General features: G+C 35.1%; 1 protein-coding gene and 1 long non-coding RNA gene across 2 annotated transcripts in view; one reads left to right on the top strand and one right to left on the bottom strand.

The window, feature by feature from the left end:
- Positions 1-24,525, top strand: part of CD200R1 (CD200 receptor 1) — a 41,950-nt gene that overhangs the window by 7,107 nt on the left and 10,318 nt on the right. The window contains exons 2-3 of the mRNA XM_081072438.1: positions 13,526-13,600; positions 24,313-24,360. Of these exons, the coding sequence (XP_080928564.1) occupies positions 13,526-13,600; positions 24,313-24,360 (123 nt within the window). The remainder of the gene's footprint in view (positions 1-13,525; positions 13,601-24,312; positions 24,361-24,525) is intronic.
- The window catches only part of LOC308507469, a 48,428-nt gene continuing 43,951 nt past the window's right edge, over positions 20,049-24,525 (bottom strand). The window contains exon 4 of the long non-coding RNA XR_013994885.1: positions 20,049-22,485. This is a non-coding gene — a long non-coding RNA (uncharacterized lncRNA). The remainder of the gene's footprint in view (positions 22,486-24,525) is intronic.

The following is a 24,525-nucleotide window of genomic DNA, read 5'->3' as shown; positions in this document are numbered from 1 at the left end:
GGAAAAGAAATAGCAACAAAAGGGTTGAGATTCTTGTTTAGGAAAAAACAAGTCAAAGCTAAATATGGGTCAGTTGTTCTGTCAGTCAATAAGTAAAGGAGTATCTGTCATGTGACAGACACTGTGCTTCATGCTGGGGATACTTGAACAAGACAGACACAGATTCTGCTCTCATGGAGATTAGAATCTGGGTTGAAAGATACATATTAAATAAATCAGTACAAATTATTAAATGATATGTAGGTGTGTAAGGAGAAATAGAGGGTGACATAGAAATGTGTAACTGGTGGATCTAATCTGCTCTGAGGGCTAGGGAAGACTCCCAGGGGGAAGTGATGTTTAAGATGAAGATGAGCAAAAAACAGCTAGGCAAGAAGAGTTGTGGAGATGAAAATTCCACACAGGTCGAACAGCCTCTATGAAGGACAGGGGGAGTTAAGCTGTGATTAAAGTGGTGAAACAAGGAGAAATAAGTGTGTAGAGGCCCAGTTGAAGTTCTGGGGGAGGGGTTAGGGGTGGGGATTGGTGAGAGAAGACATAAGGAGAAAGAGGAGCAGGTGAGACTTCAGTGAATACTACATTAAGGTGCCTGAGGAGACAAGCAGGCTTACAGAGAAGATAGAGAAGGAGACAAATAGGGAAAAGGGGAGGGTCTTGGTAGAGGTGAAAAAGGGCGTTTTAGGAGAGGAAAGTGGTGAATTGCATCAAAATATGACAAGAAATCCAGGACAACAAACACTGAGGACCAAAAGTTTGACTATAAAGATGCTGGTGACCTTCAAAAGTATGGTTTGAATGGAGGGGTGTGGGAGCCACAAGATTGCTGGTATCAAGGAGAGAGTGGGTGGGGAGGAAATAGAGGCTGTGGGCACAGATCACTCATTCTAGAAGTTGAGCAGTAAAGAAAGAAAAATGGATCATAGCGAGAAGGAGAAAGCAATATCTAGTATGTTTTCCCTATCAACATAGGGGAAACCTGAGTGTGTTCAAAGAATATTATTTGAGAACATTCAGTGATTCTGTAAAGGTATTTTTCCAAATTGGGTGTGTGCATGTGTAGCTTTAAATTGTTGAGTGATTTCTTTTCTATGTCCATGCCATTGTGTCAACTTACCATGAAATGCTGTACTTCCCCAAAGGTTTATCTACTACATAGTATAAGAATATCTCATTATGTGATCCATTTTGTGGTACTAACGAATTTTCAAGTGGTAGATTCAAAATAATAAAATCCAGTTATTTTTATTCTCCAAAAAAATCATTCTATCTATCTTTCACTGGCTCCCTCCCCAGGGGTTGTTTTAAACCAGTAATTTTAAGCAGATGGCCAAACAGAGTTGCCCGTAGAGCCTAAATTATTATACTGTGGTTCCAGTTCAAGCCTACTTAATCAGACTTTTCAGGGTATAGAGTCTGGGCAGCTGAACTTTCACAAATATTTGCAGGTGATTCTAATGGAAGCCAGGGTTAAGAACACTGTCCTTGGTTTTTCTTCATCACCCAGACTGTCCCTATTGTCCCTCATACTCAAGGCCTGGCTGCTCACCTTCTGATTTATCCATCATCCAACGTGGACTTCTTCAACTACCCTAGATGATGAGGTTTCTGAGGGCAGAGACCTTGCCTCATTTATCCTATATTCCCAAAGCTCTGCGTAGCTGCCTGATGCTGAGTAAGAATACTCAGAAAATGTCTGTCAAACTGAACTTCTTCAGCATGTCTCTTGTGTCTATAACCACTCTTGCTTTTTCTGCTCCTCTTTCAGAGACTGAGGATCAGTCTTTTCAAAAGCAAACCTCCTCTTTGCTTTTGTTTCATCTTCTCCCACTGCCTCTAGGGTCCTGCTTTACCAGATAGCCTCCTTCATTCTTGTAACCTTCTAGCTCACCCTCTTCCTATCTACAAATAGGCTGTATTTCCCTCTATTCTCAAATACCCTCTCAGCCCTCATAGTTCCAAATATTGTCCCATCTCTGTCTTTCAGGTTTGACATGAAAGGGTAAAGCCATCGTCTCATTCTCTCATACTTTCTAGGTCAAAATTCTTGAAAGAATAAGTCTACATTTGTTGACAATTGCTTCTGCTTGGCTCCTTGCAATCTGGTTCTGTTCCTCCTGCTGTACTAACACACTAGTACAACTCCTAAAGGTCTCTGGCTACCTTCTTGTTAGCGAATCATAAAGCCTCTTACTCCTTACTTTAAGACTTCCCCCACATGATTTGATCTTGATTATTCCTGTCTTAAAATCTCCTCTTTCCCTGGTTTAAGGAACTGCATTTACTTTCTACATTTTTTTAAAATCATTTTTACTAACTCCTCTTCTTCCAATAGATTCCTAATTTTAAATGTTTTTAAGACTGTTTTTGACCTCTTCTCTAATTTCCTGATACATTAGAGACTGCAATTTGGTAGCCCACGGGCTAGCTCTGGCTTGCAGGCACTTTTAGTTGGCTCATGTAATATTCTTAAAAATTTGAATTAATTGCCAACATTTTAAAATTAGGATATTTTACCCCAAACCCCTGACCTAGTGTCTAGGGTTGCTATGAGGATTAAGTTAAGTGATGTACATAAAGCACTTAGAACTGTGTCTGCATTTTACAAACATTCAAAAAATGGTACCTTAATTATCATTTTGCAGTTTTCAAAGATCTTCCATAGGAATTATTTCATAACTTGTTTAATTAACCCCTACATATTGACTTTTGGGTTGTTTCCAGTTTTTTTTTAGAATTAAAAACTATGTTGGAATTAATATCCTAGTACATATATCTTTGCAAAATTGATATGCCTACATATTCACTATCTGTCCATTAAACACATACATTGTCCTTTGTCACCACTGATACACATTTGTACAAAATGTGCCATGGGCTAGGAAACAAATTTGTTTTCTTTAACCAGTTTTGGACTATGTGATAATAATTGCCTCAACCTTCCCCCCAAACCAAAAACGAAACCAAACCAAATCACACCAAACAAAAAACACTAGCCCAACAATATGGCTTTTATTAGCTCTGTGTCCTAACAAACTCATACAGGCTTTGTGATTATCCAAGAAAGGAAGGAAGGAAGGAAGGAAGGAAGGAAGGAAGGAAGGAAGGAAGGAAGGAAGGAAGGAAGGAAGGAAGGAAGGAAAGAGGATGGAAGGAAGGAAGGAAGGAAGGAAGGAAGGAAGGAAGGAAGGAAGGAAGGAAAGAAGGATGGAAGGAAGGATGGATGGAAGGAAGGAAGGAAGGAAGGAAGGAAGGAAGGAAGGAAGGAAAGAAGGAAGGAAGGAAGGAAGGGAAGGAAGGAAGGAAAGAAAGGGCGGGGGGGGGAGGGAGGGAGGAAGAAAATTAGGCCCAGAAATATGGTTTTTATTAGTATCGTGTCCTAACCAACTGACACAGACTTTGTGATTATATTGCTTTGAAAAACTAAGATCAGATTTATTATTTTTCATAATTCCTTTTGCTTTCTCAATTTCATCTATCCACTGAGTTCATTACGGAATTCTTGTGTTTTGGAACTTGTTACTTTTCTAAAACATCTCTCCTTTTTCCTTGTTATAAGCCATCTGGGTATTTTATTTCCCTCTTTATGTTGTATCTGAAGAGTATAATTATATTGATAGTTATTAGCTAGGTCACCCTTCAACACATTACTTAGTCTAATCTTCAGTCAGCCTTTCATATGTTTTGCCCATTTTTTTCAATTGGGTTGTCCATCTCTTTTTTTATTGGCTTCTATGGTTTCTGTATATTTTTTGGATAGAAGTAGCCTTTTGTTTATCATAACTTGTGAATATTCCACAAATTTTTGCTTGTCAACATTATTTAAGGCTTTTTTTTCCATATAGAAGTTTTAAATTCTTTTTATAGTCAAATTTCTCAATATTTTCCTTTATGGTTTCTATGTCTTGTGTCAGGGTTACAAAAGTTCTTCAGTTAAGGTGACCACTGTCCCAGTTTGCCTAGGATTTTACTGGTTTCCAGGACACTGAATGTCCTGTGTTCCAAAAAAAAAAACCCCTCAGTCACAGACAAACCAAGATGTTAGTCACCCTATCTCACGTTTAAGATTAAAAAATTGCCTGTTTTCTTCCAATATTTCTTCTCTCTCTCTCTCTTTCTCTCTCTAAATCTTTGATTCATTTTATTTTATTTTTGAGAAGTGAGATAGGAATCCAAATAATAGTACTTTTATTTGGAATGTTGTTTTCTTTCTCGCTTTCTTATGTATGGCTTCTCGTCCACTGGATCTTGTATTAATTACCTATTGCTACCTAATAAATTACCCCCAAAGAAATATTTATTTTCTCACAGTGACCCATGAGTGAGAAAGAAAGAGCACACTAGAACAGAAGCCACAGTCTTTTTATAACTTAATCTTGCCAGTAACATCCATTACTTCTGCTGTATTCTGTTTGTTAGAAGTGAGTTGGTAAGTCCAGCTCACACCCAAGAGGACAGAATGTTATAAAGACATGAATACCAGGAAGGAAAAAAACACTGGGAACCATTTTGGAGGCTCCCTACCACTTCAGCACTAGGGTAAGTCACTCAGGGTACATTTTCCATACTTTTCATTCCTTGATATTGCAATTTTACATAACTATTGTATTTCATTATTTGCTTAATATCTATTGTCCCCAATAGATTAAAAGATCCATGGTAAATGGGCAGACTTGCAATCTGGCTATTGCAATTGAATAGATGAATACTAACATAGCTTCTAACTTCCCTCCACCAGTCCAAAAGCTCCAATAGATGAGATAGATGATCACTCAAGTGCCATATGAATGACAACTACTTGTGAGAAACTGATCATCATCTTGGAAGGCAGAAAAGAGAACATTTCCCTTACTTCCAACATTTATCATTAAAATAAAGCATTAGTCTTCAGGTAATTTAGTAGAGAAAAAGATCATGTATCTCTTATTCCAACCATTCTTGTTTGCTATTTTGAGCATAACAGAATTTGGGGAAAATTGGTGATGCTTTCAATTATTACCACAAGTGATACTACTACTTTTTACTCATATACCAGAAATAAAATTATAAATGATGCTCTGTTCCCCAAAAGTTACAAAGTTCATGGATATACTGGCTGACTTTCATAGAGTTTCACTAGTTCCCAGGTCACAATGTGAAAACCAATGCATTAGAGGCAGAAATACCTATAATTAGCCTTTCTGGATGACAATTCATCTTATTGTCAGGACTTCTGAAAAAGGAGACAATTTATTTCCACAACTTCTTGCTTGAATCCATTCATAACTCTAAAAACTATTGGGAAATAATACTTTTACATCTAACCTATATATACATATATACATCTATATACACATCTATACCTATATATATATATCTATACCTATATATACATCTAACCTATAATATGCAGTTTTAGAAAAGAGAGTGCAAAAATTCACTAAGTTGCTTTCTGGAGCCAGAAAGCTATAGTAAAGGCTTCTGTACTATATTGATTTTACCACACTGTGAACAAAAAAGTTATGTGCTTAGTGTAGCTAGATAAATGTTCTGGCAATGTAATTTGAATTTCTGGATCTTTGTGTGATTAAGATCTCAGTTTCAAAATTGCATTCATTTTAAATAAAACGTTGAGCCTTTAGGAGAGGTGTACTGCTTCATTTTTCCTGGTTTTAAGACCTTAGTTTGTAATGTTCTTTGAATACTTTTCATGAGTTATTCCTTACTTGTTAAATAAGAATGCTAGTCTGTGTTTTGTAGAGGGGAGAACTAGAACATATAAATTCATTTAAGTACCAGAAATGATTCAGGAAAGAAGGAGCAGAGTAAGAAGTAAAACTTATATCCTTCGTATTTTCTAGCCATTGATTAATCCATAATGGTACAGCTTTATATCTGTTGTAATAACTTACAGAGTTTTGAAGTTTGAAAGCTTGAAACCAAATGAAGAATGAAATACTTCTATCATTTGGTTTTCCTTATGTAAAATATCAGGATATTTTCACAGATGTCAATGTATTGAAATGTATCTCAGTGTTGTTTTTTTTTTAAAGTAGTAAGTTTGTTAAATGTCAAATAATAAAGATGACAAATAAGGATGTGAAGAGCATAGTAAGCAATAAGAATGACTTTCATTTAGTTCAGTACTAACTTAGAGGCTTCAAGTCCTGGAGAGAAATAGTAAAAGAAATGTGAAAATAAAAGTATTCCACATTATTCTCTTTTACAGCTATATGATCATCTTATTAGAGCATAACCAAATATTTTATGTTACAGTTTTGCCCTGATTTAAGAATTCTTATAGTTTAAAAATCATTTCATCAGACTCCTTATTCATTTGTTTGTGTTTTCCCCTAAACCTGCAAATGAATGAAGGGGCAGGAAATCTTTAATTTTTTTGTTTCCCATGTCCATACACTAGAAATAATAAATAAATACAAGCAACTATATTAACTTTTTAAAGTATGATATAATCCATGTTCTATTTCAGTTAAAAGCAGTTACTGAATCAGGGGTTTTTATTGGGAAGGGTGAAATATCAGAAATACCTATCTCTAACTTTTATAATCAGTTGAGCACAGCAGAGCACGGGATAGACAAAAACTGTTTAAAATCACAAGAAAACCATGTGCTGTTTCTGAGCGCCTTTTTGCCCTCACTGGAGGAAGCCTTGGGAGCATGGGTTTGCACAGTCATGCCTAAACAATGTCTATTGCGTGGGTGGTATGTGCTTGCTCAGGCATATGACAATGATGATTTGGGAAAGGAAACTTCTGGTGCTCAAAGTGAGTAAGAAGTTTCATTAGTAGTAAAATCACAAGACATTCTTACTTCTACTGATGATTTTGACTTGAATGGAAAAGTGTTTGTTTTTTGGGGTTATTTTTTCAGTGTCAAGAGTTTTTCATTTGTATTTTGCTTTTTGTGGATGCATGCTTTAATGTTATGGGTATTAAAATCTGATATTTCTTTTCTGATGTTATTTTTAATTAAATTAAAGGATAATTTATATACAATTAATTGCATCCATTTAAATGATGCAATTTGATGAGTTTTGACATCTGAATAAAACTGAATCGTCACAAACTAGGTGAAAACATTTCCATTATTCTCAGAATATTCCTCCATATATATTTGCAGTTCATCCTTGTTTTCATTCTTATCTTCAGGCAACCATTGATCTTTTGTCACCATAGATTAGTTAACATTTTATGTTAGCAGTACTTTTTTCTGTCGTATGTTGTATGTACTCTTTTGTGTCTGCCTTGTTTCACTCCATGGAATGATTTGAGATTGTTGTGTGTTCCTTTTTATTGCTGAGTAAATTTAACTGTATGTATAATTTACTCATTCATGCATTTGGATTGTTTCCAGCTTTTGGCTATTGTGAATGAAATTGCTATGCATGTTCACGCATGAGTCTTTGTGTGGACGTATGTTTTCATTTCTCTTGAGTAAATACCTTGGATTGGAATGGCCGGGTTGTATGGTGGGCATATGGTTGACTTCTGAAAAAACTACCAGAATTTTCCAGTGTAGTTATGTTTTACTTTCCCATGGGTAATGTATAAGAGTTTCAATTGCTTCACACTCTTGCCAATACATACTATCACTCTCTTTCATTTTACCCATGCTTGTTTATAGGTGTGTAATCATTTTCTCACTGTGATTTAAATATTTATCTCCTTCATGATTACTAATTTTGAACATTTTTTGTGTATTTATTGGGCATTTGAATATCTTTTCTTTGTGTGACGTGTCTATTCAAATCATTTCATTAAATGATTGAGATAATTATTTAATTGTGAAAATTCTTCACATGTTCTACATAGTCCTGTTTTTGTTAGATACTGTATTGTAAATTCATTCTCCTATTTTGTGGCTTGCCTTTTCATTTTCTTAATGATATTTTTCAAAGAGCATCTTCTTAAAGATATTTTGATAATGTCCATTTCATCAAATTTTATTTCATGGTTTTTCTTTTTGCAGTCTAAAAAAATCTTTTTGTATATGCCAAAGTCACAGAGATTGTCTCCTATGATTTCTTCTAGAAGTAGTACATTTTTAGATTTTACATTGAAGTCAATTATCCAATTTAAGGTAATTTTTGTGTATAGTGCTAAGTAAGGGTTCAGGTTCTTTTTTTTTTTTTTTTGCCATATGGCTATCCAGTCACTCCATGATCTGTTGAAAAGACATTACTTTCCCTTTAAATTGCCTTAACACCTTTGTTGAAAATCTATAGACCATATAGGTATGAGTCTATTTCTCGGTTCTCTATTCTATTCCATTTAAGTATGTGTCTATCCCTTAGCCAATAATCAGACTACTTTGATTCTTGTAGCTTTGGAAGAAAGCTGAAATTAAGTAGTATAAATTTTCCAAAATTATTGTGTTTTTTAAACATTGTTTTGGCTATTCTAGGTTTATCCCATATAAATTCCAGAATCAACTTCTCAGTTTTACAGAAAACACTATCAGATTTTGATTAAGACTGTATTGAATTTATAGACCAATTTGAGAACTGACCTCTTAATAATGTTGAGTTGTTCTGTCTAAGAACAAGGTATTTATCTCCATCTATATAGGTATTCTTTAATATATCTCAGCAATGTTCTATAGTTTTCAGTGTATAGGCCTTGCACATCTTTTGTTAAATTTACTCCTAAGGTTTTTTTTTCTTTGCAGTATTATAAATGGAATTGATTTTTAAAATTTTGTTTTCCAATTGTTGCTAGTATATTAATACTATAATTGCTTTAAAATATTATTAGCATTTTATACTATGACCTTACTATATTCAATTAGTTCTGGAGTTGTATAGATTCCTAACAATCATGTCATCTGCAGATAGAGAGAGTTTTATGTCTTTGTTTCTGATCTATATGCCTTTTTTCTCCTTGCTTTATTGCAATGGCTAGGACATCTAGTACAATATTGAAAAGAAGTACTAAGAGCAGATATTCTTGCTTTGTTCCTGATTTCATTGGGGAAATATGTTTTTATTATAAAGAATGCTATTAGCTGTAAGATTTTTATAGATGACCTTTAACAGTTTGCGGAAGCTTCCTTCTATTTTTAGAGTTTAAAATTTCATGAATGAGTGTTAAATTTTGTCAAGTGCCTTTTCTACATCTGCTGAATTGATCACATGCCCTTTCTCCTTTATTCTCTTAATATTGTGAATTTCATTGATTTCTGAGTGTTCAATCAACCTGTATTCCTGGGAGAAACTTTATATGATCGTAGTGTAGTATTCCTTTTATGTAGTGCTGGATTTGATTTGCTGATGTTTTGTGAAAATTTTTTGTCTTATGCTTATAAGGGTTACTGATCTATTGTTTTTCTTATTTGTAATTTGTTTATCTGTTTGTGGTATATGGTTAATTTTACTCTCATAAAATGAGGAGGGAAGTGTTTCCTCCTTTTCTGTTTTCTGAAAGGGTTTGTTTGTAGAACCGGTATTATTTCTTCCTTAAATCTTTGCTAAATTTGTCAGTGAAGCCAATTTGGTGGGAAGATTTTTATCAACAAATTCACTTTTTAAAATAGATATAAGGCTCTTCAGATTATCTGTTTAATCTCAAATGAGCTTTGAAAGTTTTGTCTTTCAATGAATTTGTCCATTTCATCTAAGTTATTGAATTTCATTAGCATAAAGTAGTTAATATTCTTTCATTATTTTTTACAAATGTAGTATCCATATTAATGTCCTGCATTTCATTCCTGATACTAGAAATTGTCTTCTCTGTTTTTTTTTTTTTGTTTGTTTTACTGCTAAGTCTAACTATTGGTTTATAAATGTGAAGATCTTTTCAAAATACCGGTTTTTGATTTTGTTAATGTCTGTCTTGTTTGTTTTCTATTTTGTTAATTTCTGATCTTACCCTTATTATTTCCTCCTTTTTCTTTTGTTTTTACCTTCTTTAGGTGAATTTTAGACATTTCTGTTTCAAATAGCATTTAAAGTTATTGATTATCCTATAAGTATTGCTTTAGCTGCATGCCACAAATTTATTATGTTGTATTTTTACTATCATTAGGTTCAAAATATTCTCTAATTTCCTTTTAGGTTTCTTCTTTAACCAAAAGGTTCCTTAGAAATATGTTTAATTTCCAAATACTTGGGATTTTCTTAAATATCTTATTGTTATTGGTTTCCAATTTAATTCTGTTTTAATAGGAGGACATGGTACAATTTCAGTTTTTAAAAGTTTTTTAAGAATTGCTTTATGGCCCAGAATGTGGTTAAAGTTGGTGAATATACCATTTGTACTTGGAAAGTATGTGTATTCTGCGTATGTTGGGTAGTTAGTTCTAAAAGTATCAATTAGGTTAATGCAGTTGTTAACTATGTTAGTAATTATCTATTGCAATGTAATGAACTACGCCAAAACTTAGCAGCAGCTAAGGAATATATATTTTAAAAGACAAAATACATTATGAGTTGAAACGGATACTTTTGATTCAAATTCAGGAATCAGGGTTTTTACTTAAATTTATTCATTTTTACATCTATATCTTTTCTCCCATACTGAAAAATTGGATGATGCCAACATAAAAACTCTTTTTTAAGAAAATTTATTGGGGTGACAATTGTTAGTGAAATTACATAGATTTCAGGTGTACAATTCTGTATTACATCATCTATAAATCCCATTGTGTGTTCACCACCCAGAGTCGACATACACAAAAGTTTGAGAATAAAATACCAAACACTACTGCCAACAATGTGATTATTGAAAATAGTCTCAAAATTTTTTTTTGCAATTATTTTTGTCACTAAGTTATATTTCACTAGATCCATAATGGTGAAATTACTGTTTTAAAAGTCACTTGAAATAGCTCCTCTATGTGGTTATGCAACCAGTTCTACATGCAGTTAGTTTCATTTGTCATTTTGCTTTATAGTTTTAGTATTTACAAATAATTTGATTATGTTTTATAATTATGCAAAATGGTTACATGGTTCCAAAGTCAAATATATAAAATCAGGTATAGTCAGAGACACTTTATTTATATTTCTGTCCCCATTTTAGCCTTTCAGTTTTGAAATTATAAGCAAGAAAAGACAACACACACACACGTGCACACACACACACTTCTTTTCTTCCCATCATGTCTTAGATGAACGGTAGCATACTATATACACTTTATTTATATACACTTCCTTCACTTAACACTATATCATGGAGATCACTCTATAATAGTTTATGGAGCTATCCCTCATTCCTTTTAGGAGTTTTATTGTACTTCATTTTGTGGACGTACCATAGTTTAGACAACTAATCCCCTATGGGTGGCTATTTGGGTTATTTCTAAAAGTCTTGCTATTAGTACAATGTTGTAATGAATAGCCTTGTGTATATATTCTTTTCATACCATTGCCTGAGTGTGCTTGGGATAGATTGTGAGAAGTGGTATTGCTGAGTCAAAAGGAAACTGAATATGTAATTTAGCTATATATTATATATATATAAATTTAGCTATATATATATATATATATATATATATATATAATTTAGCTATATCAAAGTTGTAACATTTTACATTTTCATGAGCAGTCTATCAGCATGCCTATCTCTCCACCGCTTTGCAAATAGAGAATGTTGTCAAATTTTGGATTTTGACAATCTTGTAGGTGAAAAATGGTATCTCTATATAGTTGAGATTTGCATTTCTTTTACCATAAATGGTGTTGAGCATCTTTCTATATGACTAAGAGACATTTGTATTTCTTTTTTTTTTTTAAGTAATTGCCCATACCTTTAGTCCAGTTTGCTACAAGGTTGTGTTGATCTTTATTTTTTAACCCAGTTTGAGCCAGCCACATGCCAGGGAGCTATGCAAGCCACTCTTATAAGCATTGCGGGTACAGAATGAACAACAGAGATAAAAATCCCTGCTCTCATGGAGCTCACAATCTAGTGAGAGTGATGGGTTTGGCCCATGAATTTTGACAGCTGTCTCAAATTTTCTTCCATAACTTAACTATTCCCATTTTAATCCAGAATTCATAATGCTTGAATGCCATTCACATGCCATTAAAATCCTGATCCTATGGACTTGCCATTTGATGTGCTCTTTCTTAGTCTCTCAGTGTTCCCATAAGAACATAGCTGGGACTTGCTTCACCAACTCTCAATTTTGGTTAATTTGGATAGTGTATTTTTCCTAGTGTATTTCTTGAGATCCAACCCTTCATTTCTACTCACTACTATTTGTACAAAAATAATTGGACAACTGGAGCAGCTTACAAGCTGGGTGGACTTGCCCAAATTGTTTTATCACTACATTTCCTTATCTGTAAAATGATGATAATAATACCTGTCAGTATGAAGAGACTGAAATAAATAGCATGTGAAAATTTCCCAAACTTTGTTGCTAGTGTAAGTGCTTAAAAATTATTATTTTTAAAGGATGTTTTATTAAAGAAAATAGCAACTAAGAGGAGCACTGGATTCAAAATTTCTCCAGAAAAACACTGTACATTAAATTTTCTCTAAAATGTTTCTCTTTGCTGGTCAGAAGCACTCCCTATAGATGCACTAATGGGTATCACTTAATTGTGAATATTTTCTAGGAGTCTCTGCCTTCCACAGTTACAGCCTGCCAATATGCAGCCTCAACTCTAATCACACATCTTTTTTTTTTCTTTTTCGCTTTATGGTAATACTGAACTATTTGTAGTTCTTTGAAAATCCCATGTGACTTTATGACTTTTTCTAAATGCCATTCTGTGTGCAATTTTCTTTTTCCTTCCATCTTCCTGGAAAACTCCTCATCTATTAAGATCCAGCTCAAATATCTTCTCTTGTAAGGAGTCTTCCCTAACCTCTTACCCATACTCCTTTAGAATGAAACATTGCCTTTTAACTTCTTGGCATTATGCATGCTTCTACCATCACACTGAAAACTTTACATTACAGTTGTTTATATAGCTGTTTCCTCACCTGGACCTTAAGCTCTTGGAGAGAAGATGCATTGTTTATTATGATGTCTCTATACCTAGCAAGTACTTGGCCAGTATTTGCTGCTCAAAATACGTTTATTAGCAATTCCCACTTAGAGCTTGCCTTATAAAATTTGAAGTGAATAGATAGTTGTCTATATGATGTAATTTCAACAATGCTTAGGAAAGTCGTTTTTTTTGTTCCATATCGGTATCTAATCAAAACAGCACTTCAAAACTTTTTCTACCTACTTACTGTTGCCCAAAAAGTCTGTAACAGGTAGTAAAACCTTTTTGTCCATTAATGCAAGACTAAATACATATAAACCTGGGAAAAGAAATACTCTGATTTGAATATAAAGGCAGGAAGGTGGTGAGGGGAATTCTGGGCCTAAAGTAGGCTTATGAAAAATAGGCAGGAAGATTAGGTCAAAAGTCCATACTGGGGTAAATGTTTTGAGACTTTTACTTGCTTGTCATAACTTGTGCTTTTATTGACAACTACAATCCAAAAATGGCCTCAAATATGTGAAAAAATGTGGTTTTAACTAGTAGTCAGAAATATTAATATATATTTCTCTTTCCATCCCATTTTAGAGTGCATAAGTACAAGAGTGGAAGGTCCTGTAAGCAACTCAACACAGCAAATTGGCAAGAATAATTACAGTTTGGGTAATGCTAATCTTTTAATGATAATTTTAATAGGAAAGTGCTTGATGCTTGTATACTTTTTATGTTTTAGGGTTTTGAATTGTCTTATATGCGTTTATAGACTGTGTTCTCTAAAATTATCTAAGGAAAATGCTGCTTATGTTTAAGAGTGTTGGTAAATTTTTCATACTGAAATTATTTCTGTGCTTATTTAGTACCTATTTCAAGAATGTAATCACTAAACAAACCAATTTCCAAAATTTTTTTCATTCAATGTTTGAAACAAAAGTTATTTCTTTAAGAATTTAAAAAAAACAGGTCTTAGCAGATGTTAGCAATTTAGTTTCTATACCCCCCATGCAGCCCTAAAAATCTTCCAAACTTTTGTTTGCCATTTTAGTTAACTTTTTCCTTGTATTTTCAAATGTTATTTTTATAATATATGTTACGTTGAGCATTTCATGTAAAAATAATTCCAATGATTTCAAAATGCGTTTTTGGACTCAATAAATATCCTTTTAAATTACACTCAATTATTCACTATCTAGAAAAATTACAGAATAAACTATATTTACAGTCAACCACAGAACAAAATAAGTAAAATAACTATATAAATCATAAATCCCAGGGGTGGGGATATTGCATAAGCATAGTTGGTTGAATAGTAGCCTCCCTTCCCCCCAGCAAAGATATGTACACCTGGTACCTGTGAATGTCACTGTATTTGGAAAATGAATCTTTGAAGATGTAATTAAGTTAAGGCTCTTGAGATGTGATCATCATGAATCAGAGTGGGCCCTAAATCAAATGTCAAGTGTCCTTAGAAGAGAAGACAGGGGAGAAGGTCACGTGAAGATGGAGGCTGAGATGGAAATGGTACATCTATCTATAAGCCAAGGAACACCAAGGATTGATGGCAGTGACCTAAAACTGGAAGAAGCAAGGCACGATTCTCCCGAGAGCCTTTGGAATTAACGTGGCCATGCTGATACCTTGATTTCAGACTTCTGGCTTCCAGAAATATGAGATAATACAATTCTGTTGTTTTAAGTGACAAATTTGTGGCTATACATATTAAGGAAGCCCTAGGAAATGAATATAATGAGTAATTAAGTTACTTTTTTTTTTTACTATAAATGTGTTTTAAAACACACAATTCACATTTGTCTCAGTCTCTATATATGTACATTGTGTAAGAGTTAAATTAGACTTCTGATATTAACAATGTAAAACTGTAATCTTTCTAAATTGAAAAGAAAATTTGGTTTCAGATGAAGAAATTGAACAAGGAACACAGGACCATTGATCAGAAGTTTCAAATGTTTGTGTATAAAAGCATCAAGCAAGATTGAATAAGAGGGACGCTTTCTATTTTCATTGAAGACATGATACTTGATATGAAATTAGCATTCTATAGCAACTAGCTGCCAATTGAGATAATAAAACTAAAGGACTCGTTTTAGCAATGAATGAAGTTTTTAAAAAATGTATCCAAAATTATAGAAATAATTAGATGAATATTTGTGAAAATAAGCTTATTTTTTTCTCTTCTAAAAACAATAATTTCTGTACACTGAAGAGTACATTCCACCTTGTGAATTTTATCTCTGGTATGAGAAGTTGTAGAGATAATTTTTTTTTAATTTATTGGGGTGACATTTGTTAGTAAAATTACATAATTTCAGGTGTACAATTCTGTATTACATCATCTATAAATCCCATTGTGTGTTCACCACCCAGAATCAGTTCTCCTTCCATCACGATATATTTGATCCCCCTTACCCTCATCTTCCACCCCCTTACCCTCTGGTAACCACTAAACTGTTGTCTGTGTCCATGAGTTTTTGTTTCTCATTTGTTTGTCTTGTTCTTTTTGTTTTTGGTTTATGTACCACATACCAGTGAAATCATATGGTTCTCTGCTTTTTCTGTCTGACTTATTTCACTTAGAATTATACTCTCAAGATCCATCCATGTTATCACAAATATTCCTATATCATATTTTCTTACTGCCGAATAGTATTCCATTGTGTATATATACCACAACTTCTTTATCCATTCATCTATCGAAGGACATTTTGGTTGTTTCCATGCCTTGGCCACTGTAAACAAAGCTGCAATGAACATTGGAGCACACGTGTCTTTAAGGATAAATGTTTTCAGATTTTTTTGGCAGATACCCAGGAGAGGGATTGCTGGGTCATATGGTAATTCTATTCGTAATTTTTTGAGGAACCTCCACACTGCCTTCCATAGCGGCTGCACCAGTCTGCATTCCCACCAACAGTGTATGAGGGTTCCTTTTCTCCACAGCTTCTCCAACACTTGTTACTATTTGTCTTGTTGATGATAGCCATTCTGACTGGGGTGAGGTGATATCTCATTGTGGTTTTTATTTGCATTTCTCTGATGATTAGTGATGTTGAGCACTTTTTTATGTCTATTTGCCATTTGTATGTCCTCTTTGGAGAAATGTCTCTTCAGGTTGTCTGCCCATTTGTCAACTGGGTTGTTTGTTTTCTTGTTGTTGAGTTTCATGAGTTCTTTCTATATTTTGGATATTAGCCACTTATCGGAGGCACTGTTTGCCAAAATATTCTCCCATTCAGTTGGTTGCCTCTTTATTTTGTTGATGGTTTCTTTTGCTGTGCAGAAGCTTTTAAAGTTTCATATAGTCCCATTCGTTTATTTTAGCTTTTACTTGCATTGCCTTTGGAGTCAAACTCATAAAATGCTCTTATGGTCCAAGGTCCATAAGTTTAGTACCTATGTTTTCTTCTATACAGTTTATTGTGTCAGGTCTTATGCTTCAGTCTTTGATCCATTTTGAACTAATTTTGGTACATGGTGACAGATAACGGTCCAGTTTCATTCTTTTGCCCGTGGCTATCCAATTCTCACAGCACCACTTATTGAAGAGGCTGTCTTTCCTCCATTGTATGTTTTTAGTTTCTTTGTTAAAAATTATCTCTCCATATTAATTTGGTTTTATATCTGGGTTCTCAATTCTATTCCGTTGGTCTATGTGTCTATTTTTCTGCCAATACCATGCTGTTTTGATTATTGTAGCCCTGTAGTACAAGCTAAAGTCAGGGAGTGTGATACCTCCAGCATTGTTCTTTTTTCTTAAGTTTGCTTTGGCTATTTGGGGTCTTTTGTGGTTCCAAACAAATCTGATGATTTTTTTGTTCTATTTCTTTAAAAAATGCCATTGGGATTTTGATGGGGATTGCATTAAATCTCTATATGGCTTTGGGTAATATGGCCATTTTAACTATGCTGTTTCTTCCAATCCATGAGCATGGAATGTCTTTCCATTTCTTTGTGTCTTCAATTTCTATCACAAATGTCTTATACTTTTCAGCATATAAGTCCTTCACATCCTTGGTTAAGTTTATTGCTAGGTATTTTATTCTTTTTGCTACAATTGCAAAAGGAATTGTTTTTTTGTATTTCTTTTTCTGAGATTTCATTGTTAGCATATAGGAATGCAATGGACTTTTGTACGTTAATTTTGTAGCCAGCAACTTTACTGTATTCGTTGATGGTTTCTAATAGCTTTTTGGTGGAGTCTTTAGGGTTTTCTATATATAGCATCATGTCATCTGCAAACAGTGATAATTTCTTAATTCCCAATTTGGATGTCTTTTATTTCTTTCTCTTGCCTGATTGCTCTGGAAAGGACTTCCAACACTATGCGGAAAGCAGAGGTGATAGGGGACAGCCCTGTCGAGTTCCTGAACGTAGAGCAAAGGGCTTCAGTTTTTCACCAATAATTATGAGATTAGCTGAGGGCTTGTCATAGATGGCCTTTATTATGTTAAGGTATTTTCCTTCTATACCTATTTTATTAAGTGTTTTAATCATAAATGGATGTTGTATCTTGTCAAATGCTTTTCTGTATCAATTGATATAATCATATGATTTTTGTCCTTTATTTTGTTTATGTGATGTATCACATTGATGGATTTGCGGATGTTGAACCATCCTTGTGCCCTGGGGATGAACCCGACTTGGTCGTGATGAATAATCTTTTTAAGGCATTGTTGTATTCGATTTGCTAGAATTTTGTTTAGGATTTTTGCATCTGTATTCATCAGAGATATTGGTCTGTAGTTTTCTTTTTTTGTGTTGTCCTTACCAGGTTTTGGTATCAGGGTAATGTTGGCCCCATAAAATGAGTTAGGGAGTACTGTCTCTTCTTCAATTTTTTGGAAGAGTTTGAGCAGGATTGGTATTAGATCCTCTTTGAAGGTTTGGTAGAATTCACTAGTGAAGCCATCTGGTCCCGGACTTTTGCTTTTTGGAAGGTTTTGGATGACTGATTCAATTTCCTTACTGGTGACCGGTCTGTTTAGATTTTCCAGTTCTTCATGGTTCAGCCTTGGAAGGCTATATGTTTCTAAGAACTTGTCCCTTTCTTCTAGGTTATTGAATTTGGTGGTATATAGTCCTTCATAGTATTCTTGCATGATCCTTTGTATTTCTGTGGTGTCCGTGATAATTTCCCCTTTTTCATTTCTGATTTTGTTAATTAGTGTCTTCTCTCTTTTTATCTTAGTGAGTCTAGCCAAGGGTTTGTCGATTTTGTTAATCTTTTCAAAGAACCAGCTCTTTGTCACATTAATTTTTTCTATTGTCTTTTCTTCTCTATTTCATTTAGTTCTGATCTGATTTTTGTTATTTCCTTTCTTCTGCTGACCTTGGGTTTCACTTGTTCTTCTTTTTCTAGTTCATTAAGGTGTAACATGAGGTTATTTATTTGGGATTTTTCTTGTTTCTTGAGATAGGCCTGTAATGATATAAATTTCCCTCTTAAAATTGCTTTCGCTGCATCCCAAAAATTTTGGTAGGATGTATTTTCATTGTCATTGGTTTCTATGTATCTTTTGATCTCTCCTCTAATTTCTTCTTTGACCCAGTCGTTCTTTAAAAGTATGTTGTTTAATCTCCATGTATTTGTGTTTTTTCCTGCTTTTTTTTTTGCTGTTGACATCCAATTTGAAAGCCTTGAGATCAGAGAATATGCTTGGTATGATTTCAATCTTCTTAAATTTGCTGAGGCTGATTTTATGTACTAATATATGGTCTATTCTTGAGAATGTTCCATGTACACTGGAAAAGAAAGTATAGTCTGATGTTTTAGGATAAAATGCTTTATATATGTTGATTTTGTCCATTTCATCTAATGTGTCAATTTAGGTCTGCTATTTCGTTATTTATTTTCTGTTTGAATGATCTATCCATAGTTGTCAATGATGTATTTAAATCCTCTAGTATAATTGTGTTTTGGTCAATTTCTCCCTTTAGTTCTGTTAGTAGTTGCTTGGTATATTTCGGTGCTCCCTGATTGGGGGCATAAATATTGATGACTGTTATGTCTTCTTGTAGTATAGTTCCCTTTACCATTATGAAATGTCCATCTTTGTCTCTTATTATCTTTTCACCCTGAAGTCTGTTTCATCTGATATCATTATGGCTACACCTGATTTTCTCTGGGTAGCATTTGCTTGGAGTGTCAATTTCCACCCTTTCACTTTGAGTCTATGCTTGTCCTTGTAGCTGAGATATGTCTCTTGGAGACAGTATATGGTTGGGTTTAGTTTTTTGATCCAGTCTGCTCCTCTGTGCCTTTTTATTGGTGAGTTCAGTCCATTTACATTTAGGGTGATTATTGATACGTGAGGATTTCCTGTCATTCTATCTTTAGTTTTCTGGTAAGGCTATGTCTCCATTGTTTCTTTGCCTGTTTGTTGTTGTCTATTGTTTCTGTGTGGTGGTATTCTGTGATGTTTCCCTCTGTTTCTTCTTTTGTTACAGTATATATTTCTGTTCTGGATTTTTTTTGAGTTGTTATCCTTAAGTTTATGTAAAAGAAAGTTTGATATTTAGAGTATTCCATTTTCTTCAGCACACTTACTTTCTCCATTCCCATATTCCGGTTCAGGCCTTTACTCTCCCCCTTTTTATGTAGCCACAAATTGTTCCTGTTGATGGTGGACGAATAGCCTTCTTTAGTATTTCTTGTAGTGCAGGTTGTGTATGAGAAAATTCCCTCAATTTCTGTATGTCTGGAAAGGTCTCTATTGCTCCTTCATATCTAAAGGATATCTTTGCTGGATATATTATTCTTGGCTCATAATTTCTCTCTTTCAATAGGTTGAATGTTTGTTTCCACTCCCTCCTGACTTGTAGAGTTTCTGCTGAAAAATCTGATGATAATCTAATGGGCTTTCCTTTGTAGGTTACTGTTTTCTTTCCCTTGACTGCTTGAGGATTCTTTCTTTGTCCTTGATTTTAGACAGCTTCAATACAATGTGCCTTGGAGAAGGCCTGTTGGGATTGAGGTAATTAGGTGTTCTTTTTGCTTCTTGGATTCGAGGATCCAGTTCTGTTCACAAGTTTGGGAAGTTCTCATCAACAATTTGTTTGAATATATTCTCTGTTCCTTTCTTTCTTTCTTCTTCTTCTGGTATGCTCATCATTCTTATATTGCTCTTTCTGATAGAGTCAGAAAGTTCTTGTAGAGTTCTTTCATTTCTTTTAAGTCTCAAGCCTCTTTCTTCTTCCATCTGTGTAATTTCCAGGTTTCTATGTTCGATGTCACTGATTCTTTCCTCCATCTGGTCAACTCTACTACCTAAGCTGGTTATTTCATTCTTAATTTCTTCTATTGAGTTCTTAATCTCCAGAAATTCCATTTGGTTCTTTTTTAAAATTTCAATATCTTTCGTAAAATGCTCATGTTGTTCTTTGATTGCGTTTCTGAGTTCATTAAATTGCCTTTCTGTGTTTTCTTGCATCTCGTTGAGTTTTTTCAGAACTGCAATCTTGAATTTTCTGTCATTTAAGTCACATATTTCCATATCTTTAAGTTCCTTGTCTGGAGACTTTTCACTTTCTTTCTGAGGTGTCTTGTCCCCTTGGTTATTCATGGCAATTACTGATTTATTATTTCTCTTCCTAGACATCTACAGGAGTGGTTTCTACAACAGGTTGATAGGAAGAGGTCTTTCTTTTGTTTTCCAGTACTTGTCGGTAGAATGTTTTATTTTCTCTCCGACTGCAGCCTTTTTTTTCCTTTGTCACACAGTAGTGCTGTTTTCTCTGCACAATTCCCGCTCTCACAATGGGGGAATTCCCTGGGAGACAGGGTTCTACTCTGTTAATAGTTCTTGGTCATAGGGCGCCACATCCCTGTGGGGATGCGGATAGCTTTTGAAGTTCCAAAGCTCTTTCTGCACCAGATTCAGGGCCAGTATGTTTCAGCAGTTCTGTTTACTCCTGCAGGGATCTGCCCAGATAGGTGGGGCCAGGGGCGGGTTGAGTTGTGAGAGGTGGCCCAGAGCGATGGCCGCGACTACCACCACAGCCGGTCTCGCTTCCATAGCTCCCTCACTTTTGCCGGAACTAGTTGGGCTGAGAATCTGTGTCTGCGGTCCACAGTTCTCAGAACAGCAAATATTCTATTCTTTTGATCTGACACTGCTACTGTTTTGTTTGTAGCACTGGGCAGGTGGGGGCGGGAAGAGCTCTGGGAGGGTAGGGAGGGGGCAGCTAGTCTCAGTTCCTAAGGCTTCCATTCTCTGCTCGGCAGTAAAAGCTTAAACCACCGTTTTCAGCCTTCTTCCCTCAGTCTTTTCTCCGAGGTCTGTGCCGTGAGCGTTGGGTTCAGCCATGTTATATGCTGCCCCCTCAGCCCTGTGGGCCGTAAGCGGAGCCCTAGCAGTCCAAGTTATTCCTTCTCCTGCAGCTGCGGTAGTTCCAGGATGCAGCGAGCTTGGAACACTGAGCTAGGTCTGTGTCCTACGCCCACCCTGCTCCGTCTCTGCACTTCTCCCTTCCCTCCTCCCCCACTCACGCGATTCTCCCGTCTTTAGGTGAATTCAGTAGTGGGCCTCTTTGTCTTGCCTGTGTGCTGTGCAGGGAGTCCTTTGTGGAGTTATTGTTGTTCGATTAGTTGTAAATTCCAGGGGAGCTTTACAGAGTCTCACCTCACTCCTCTATTTTGATGATGTCTATGGATGTTCAATGTTTTTAATTGTGGTAAATGCAAGAAATTAAAACAAATAAAACTTTAAGTCAAAATCAGCAAACTATGGCCCATGGACAAAATAGCCAGCTGCATATTTTTGTAAATGAAATGTTATTTGAACAAGGCCACACCCATTTGTTTAAATATTATATATGAGGTCAGACAAGTAAGTTCATGGACTTATTGCAACGATGCTGCTAACCTTTGTGGATATCAGAGGGATATTTCATTATGAATTTGTACCAACTGGACAAACAGTTAACCAAGTTTACTATTTGGAAGTGCTGAAAATGCTGGGTGAAAAAGTTGGATGACCTGAACTTTTCACCAATAATTCATGGCTCTTGCCTCACGACAATGCACCAGCTCACACAGTACTGTCTGTGAAGGAGTTTTTGGCCAGTAAACAAGTAACTGTATTGGAAGATCCTCTCTATTCCTCTGATCTGGCCCCCAGTGACTTCTTTCTTTACCCAAAGATAAAGGCAATATTGAAAGGAAAACATTTTGATGATATTGAGGACATCAAATGTAATACGATGACAGCTCTGATAGCCACTCCAAAAAAAGCGTTCCAAAATTGCTTTGAAGGGTGGACAAGGCATGGGCCTCAGTTCATAGTTTCCCAAGGTTAGTACTTGGAAGGTGACTGTAGTGATATTCAGCAATGAGGTATGTAGCACCTTTTCTAGAATGAGTTCGTGAACTTAATTGTCTGTTTTCCCATGGTTGCTTTCTTGATGCAATGGCAGAGTTAAATACTTGCAACATAGACCAATTGTTTACTTTTTGGCCATTCATGGAAAATGTTTGCAGATCCTGATTTTTCTCTTCCAGTAGCCTTACCGCACCTTACTTATAGCCCTTATTCCTAAAAAAAAAAAAAAAAAGAAAAAAACCTTTCAATTTTCCTCTTGATGCTTCCAAATGGAAACTCCAACAATACCATCATGAAGCATCCATATCCTAAATTTTGTTCCACTACAAATACTCAGTCTCGGTGGTGAATTTGACAATGGAAGAAACTGACAGACCCCAGAACCCTTGGAAACCAGACGTGTTAGGATGGGAGAGGTCTGGGAAGGCTAAGCTATATTGCGTACTATGATTTTTAGATCCTTAGAATCTAGACTAAGTCATAGCTTCACCTGGTAAGCCCTCTGAGGTCAGCTCTGACTTCCTATCTGTTTCTGGAATAGATTCTTGAGCCTACTATGAGCTAAATGTAATAGTTAGAATCTCATTCTTTGCCTTCTTTCCAGTCCAAGCCAATAACAGCTGCCTAGAAAAGCCAGATTATTTCAGAGGCCTGTTTGCTGCTCATTTCTAAGGTCTTTACTGAATTTCTTTGTTTATTTTTTTAATGTGGTAGAATTGGGTGCAAAATTAGAAAGGGGTGCAAAAAGTATATTTTTATCAGTGAGGGGCTCATAAATGCTTACTGAATGGTGGTCTTATAAACCCAGAGGAAGAACTTTTTAGGCCCTTAAATCATAAGAAATATTTTAAAATCCTGGTTGTTTTTAAAGGACAATACTATAAAACAGAAAATTTCCAGAAACCAAGTAGATTAGGAGTACTTTGTTAGTAACTCTGTAGAACCCAAGGGTAAGAATACATGGGGGTCTCAGGAACTATGGAATTGGAAATTTTAGCTAGGTGAAGACTGTTGTTTTCTCTCTCTCTCTCTCTCTCTCTCTCTCTCTCTCTCTCTTTCTTGCTCTCTCTCTCTTGCTGTCTCTGTTTCTGCTTCATCCTTCCCAAGGTAGATGTATTAATCAGGGTTCCTCGGAGAAACAGAACAACAATGTGTGTGTGTGTTTGTGTGTGTGTGTAGATTTATTTTAAGAAATTGGCTTATGTGATTGTGGAGGCTCGGAAGTCCAAAATCTGTAGGGTGGGCCAGCAGCCTGAAGATCCAGAGAAGAATGGCAGATGGAGTCTGGATGCAGTCTGCTAGCAGAATTCCTTTTCCGGGGGCGGTGGGGGGTCGTCAGTCTTTTACTATTAAGGCCTTTGACTAATTGGATATGGCCAATTATGGAGGGTAATTTGCTTTACTCAAAGTCTACTGATTTAAATGTTAATCTCATCTAAAAATATCTTCACAGAAACATCTAGAATAATGTTTGACTCAATATCTGGGAACTGTGGCCTAGCCAAGTTGATGCATAAAATTAACCACCATAGTAGGAAAAATGGGGAAAGGAGAGGGACGAACTATTTTTCTCAGTTCTGGTTCCAAAATTCTCAAGAAAGTATTCTGATTTGTCCAGCTGTGTGAGGTACCCACCACTGGACCAAACAACTTTAATCAGGGGTTGGCATCTGAAGAAAGGACTATAATTAGTCCAGTTCGTGTGAGGTGCCCATGATGGACCAATCCATTGTGGCTAGGGAAGGGGAGGAGGCAGGGTTACCTGTGCAAAATAGTTATCAAGTACAAAACAAGGTATCTCATAAATGGTCAATCATTGATTAATAGCTTATGAATGTAATTTTCAAATGTTAATATGTTTTTCCATTTAATGATGGAATAATTCTAATTCACGTTTTGCAAGGCTTTTAATGTTAGTTAGTTATGGGTAACTGATTTTCTATCATATTGAACATAAGTTTTTATGGAGGAATAGCAGCTTCTACTCCATTTAAGTACCTAAAATTGATTTCATTTACTTTTCTCTGAATATTTCTCTAGCTTTGTCTATGGATGGAAAGCAGAACGATTCAAAACGTCTTGCAGAAGGTAATAAACTTTTCTTTTTTTTAGAGGCCTATTATCCTTATAGGTATAAAAAAAGTAAAAGGAATGTAAGGAAAGGATGAAATAATGGCAATATCATAAGAACTATCATTAAAAGAGAAGAGTGATTGACTGAAAATCATAAAATGGAGGAAGGTGAAAGAACAT

Source organism: Rhinolophus hipposideros, assembly GCF_964194185.1.
Source record: "Rhinolophus hipposideros genome assembly, chromosome: 2".
Lineage (NCBI taxonomy): Eukaryota > Metazoa > Chordata > Mammalia > Chiroptera > Rhinolophidae > Rhinolophus > Rhinolophus hipposideros.
Note: the sequence above shows the minus strand (reverse complement) of the source record. Positions and strands in the feature narration are given on the sequence as shown.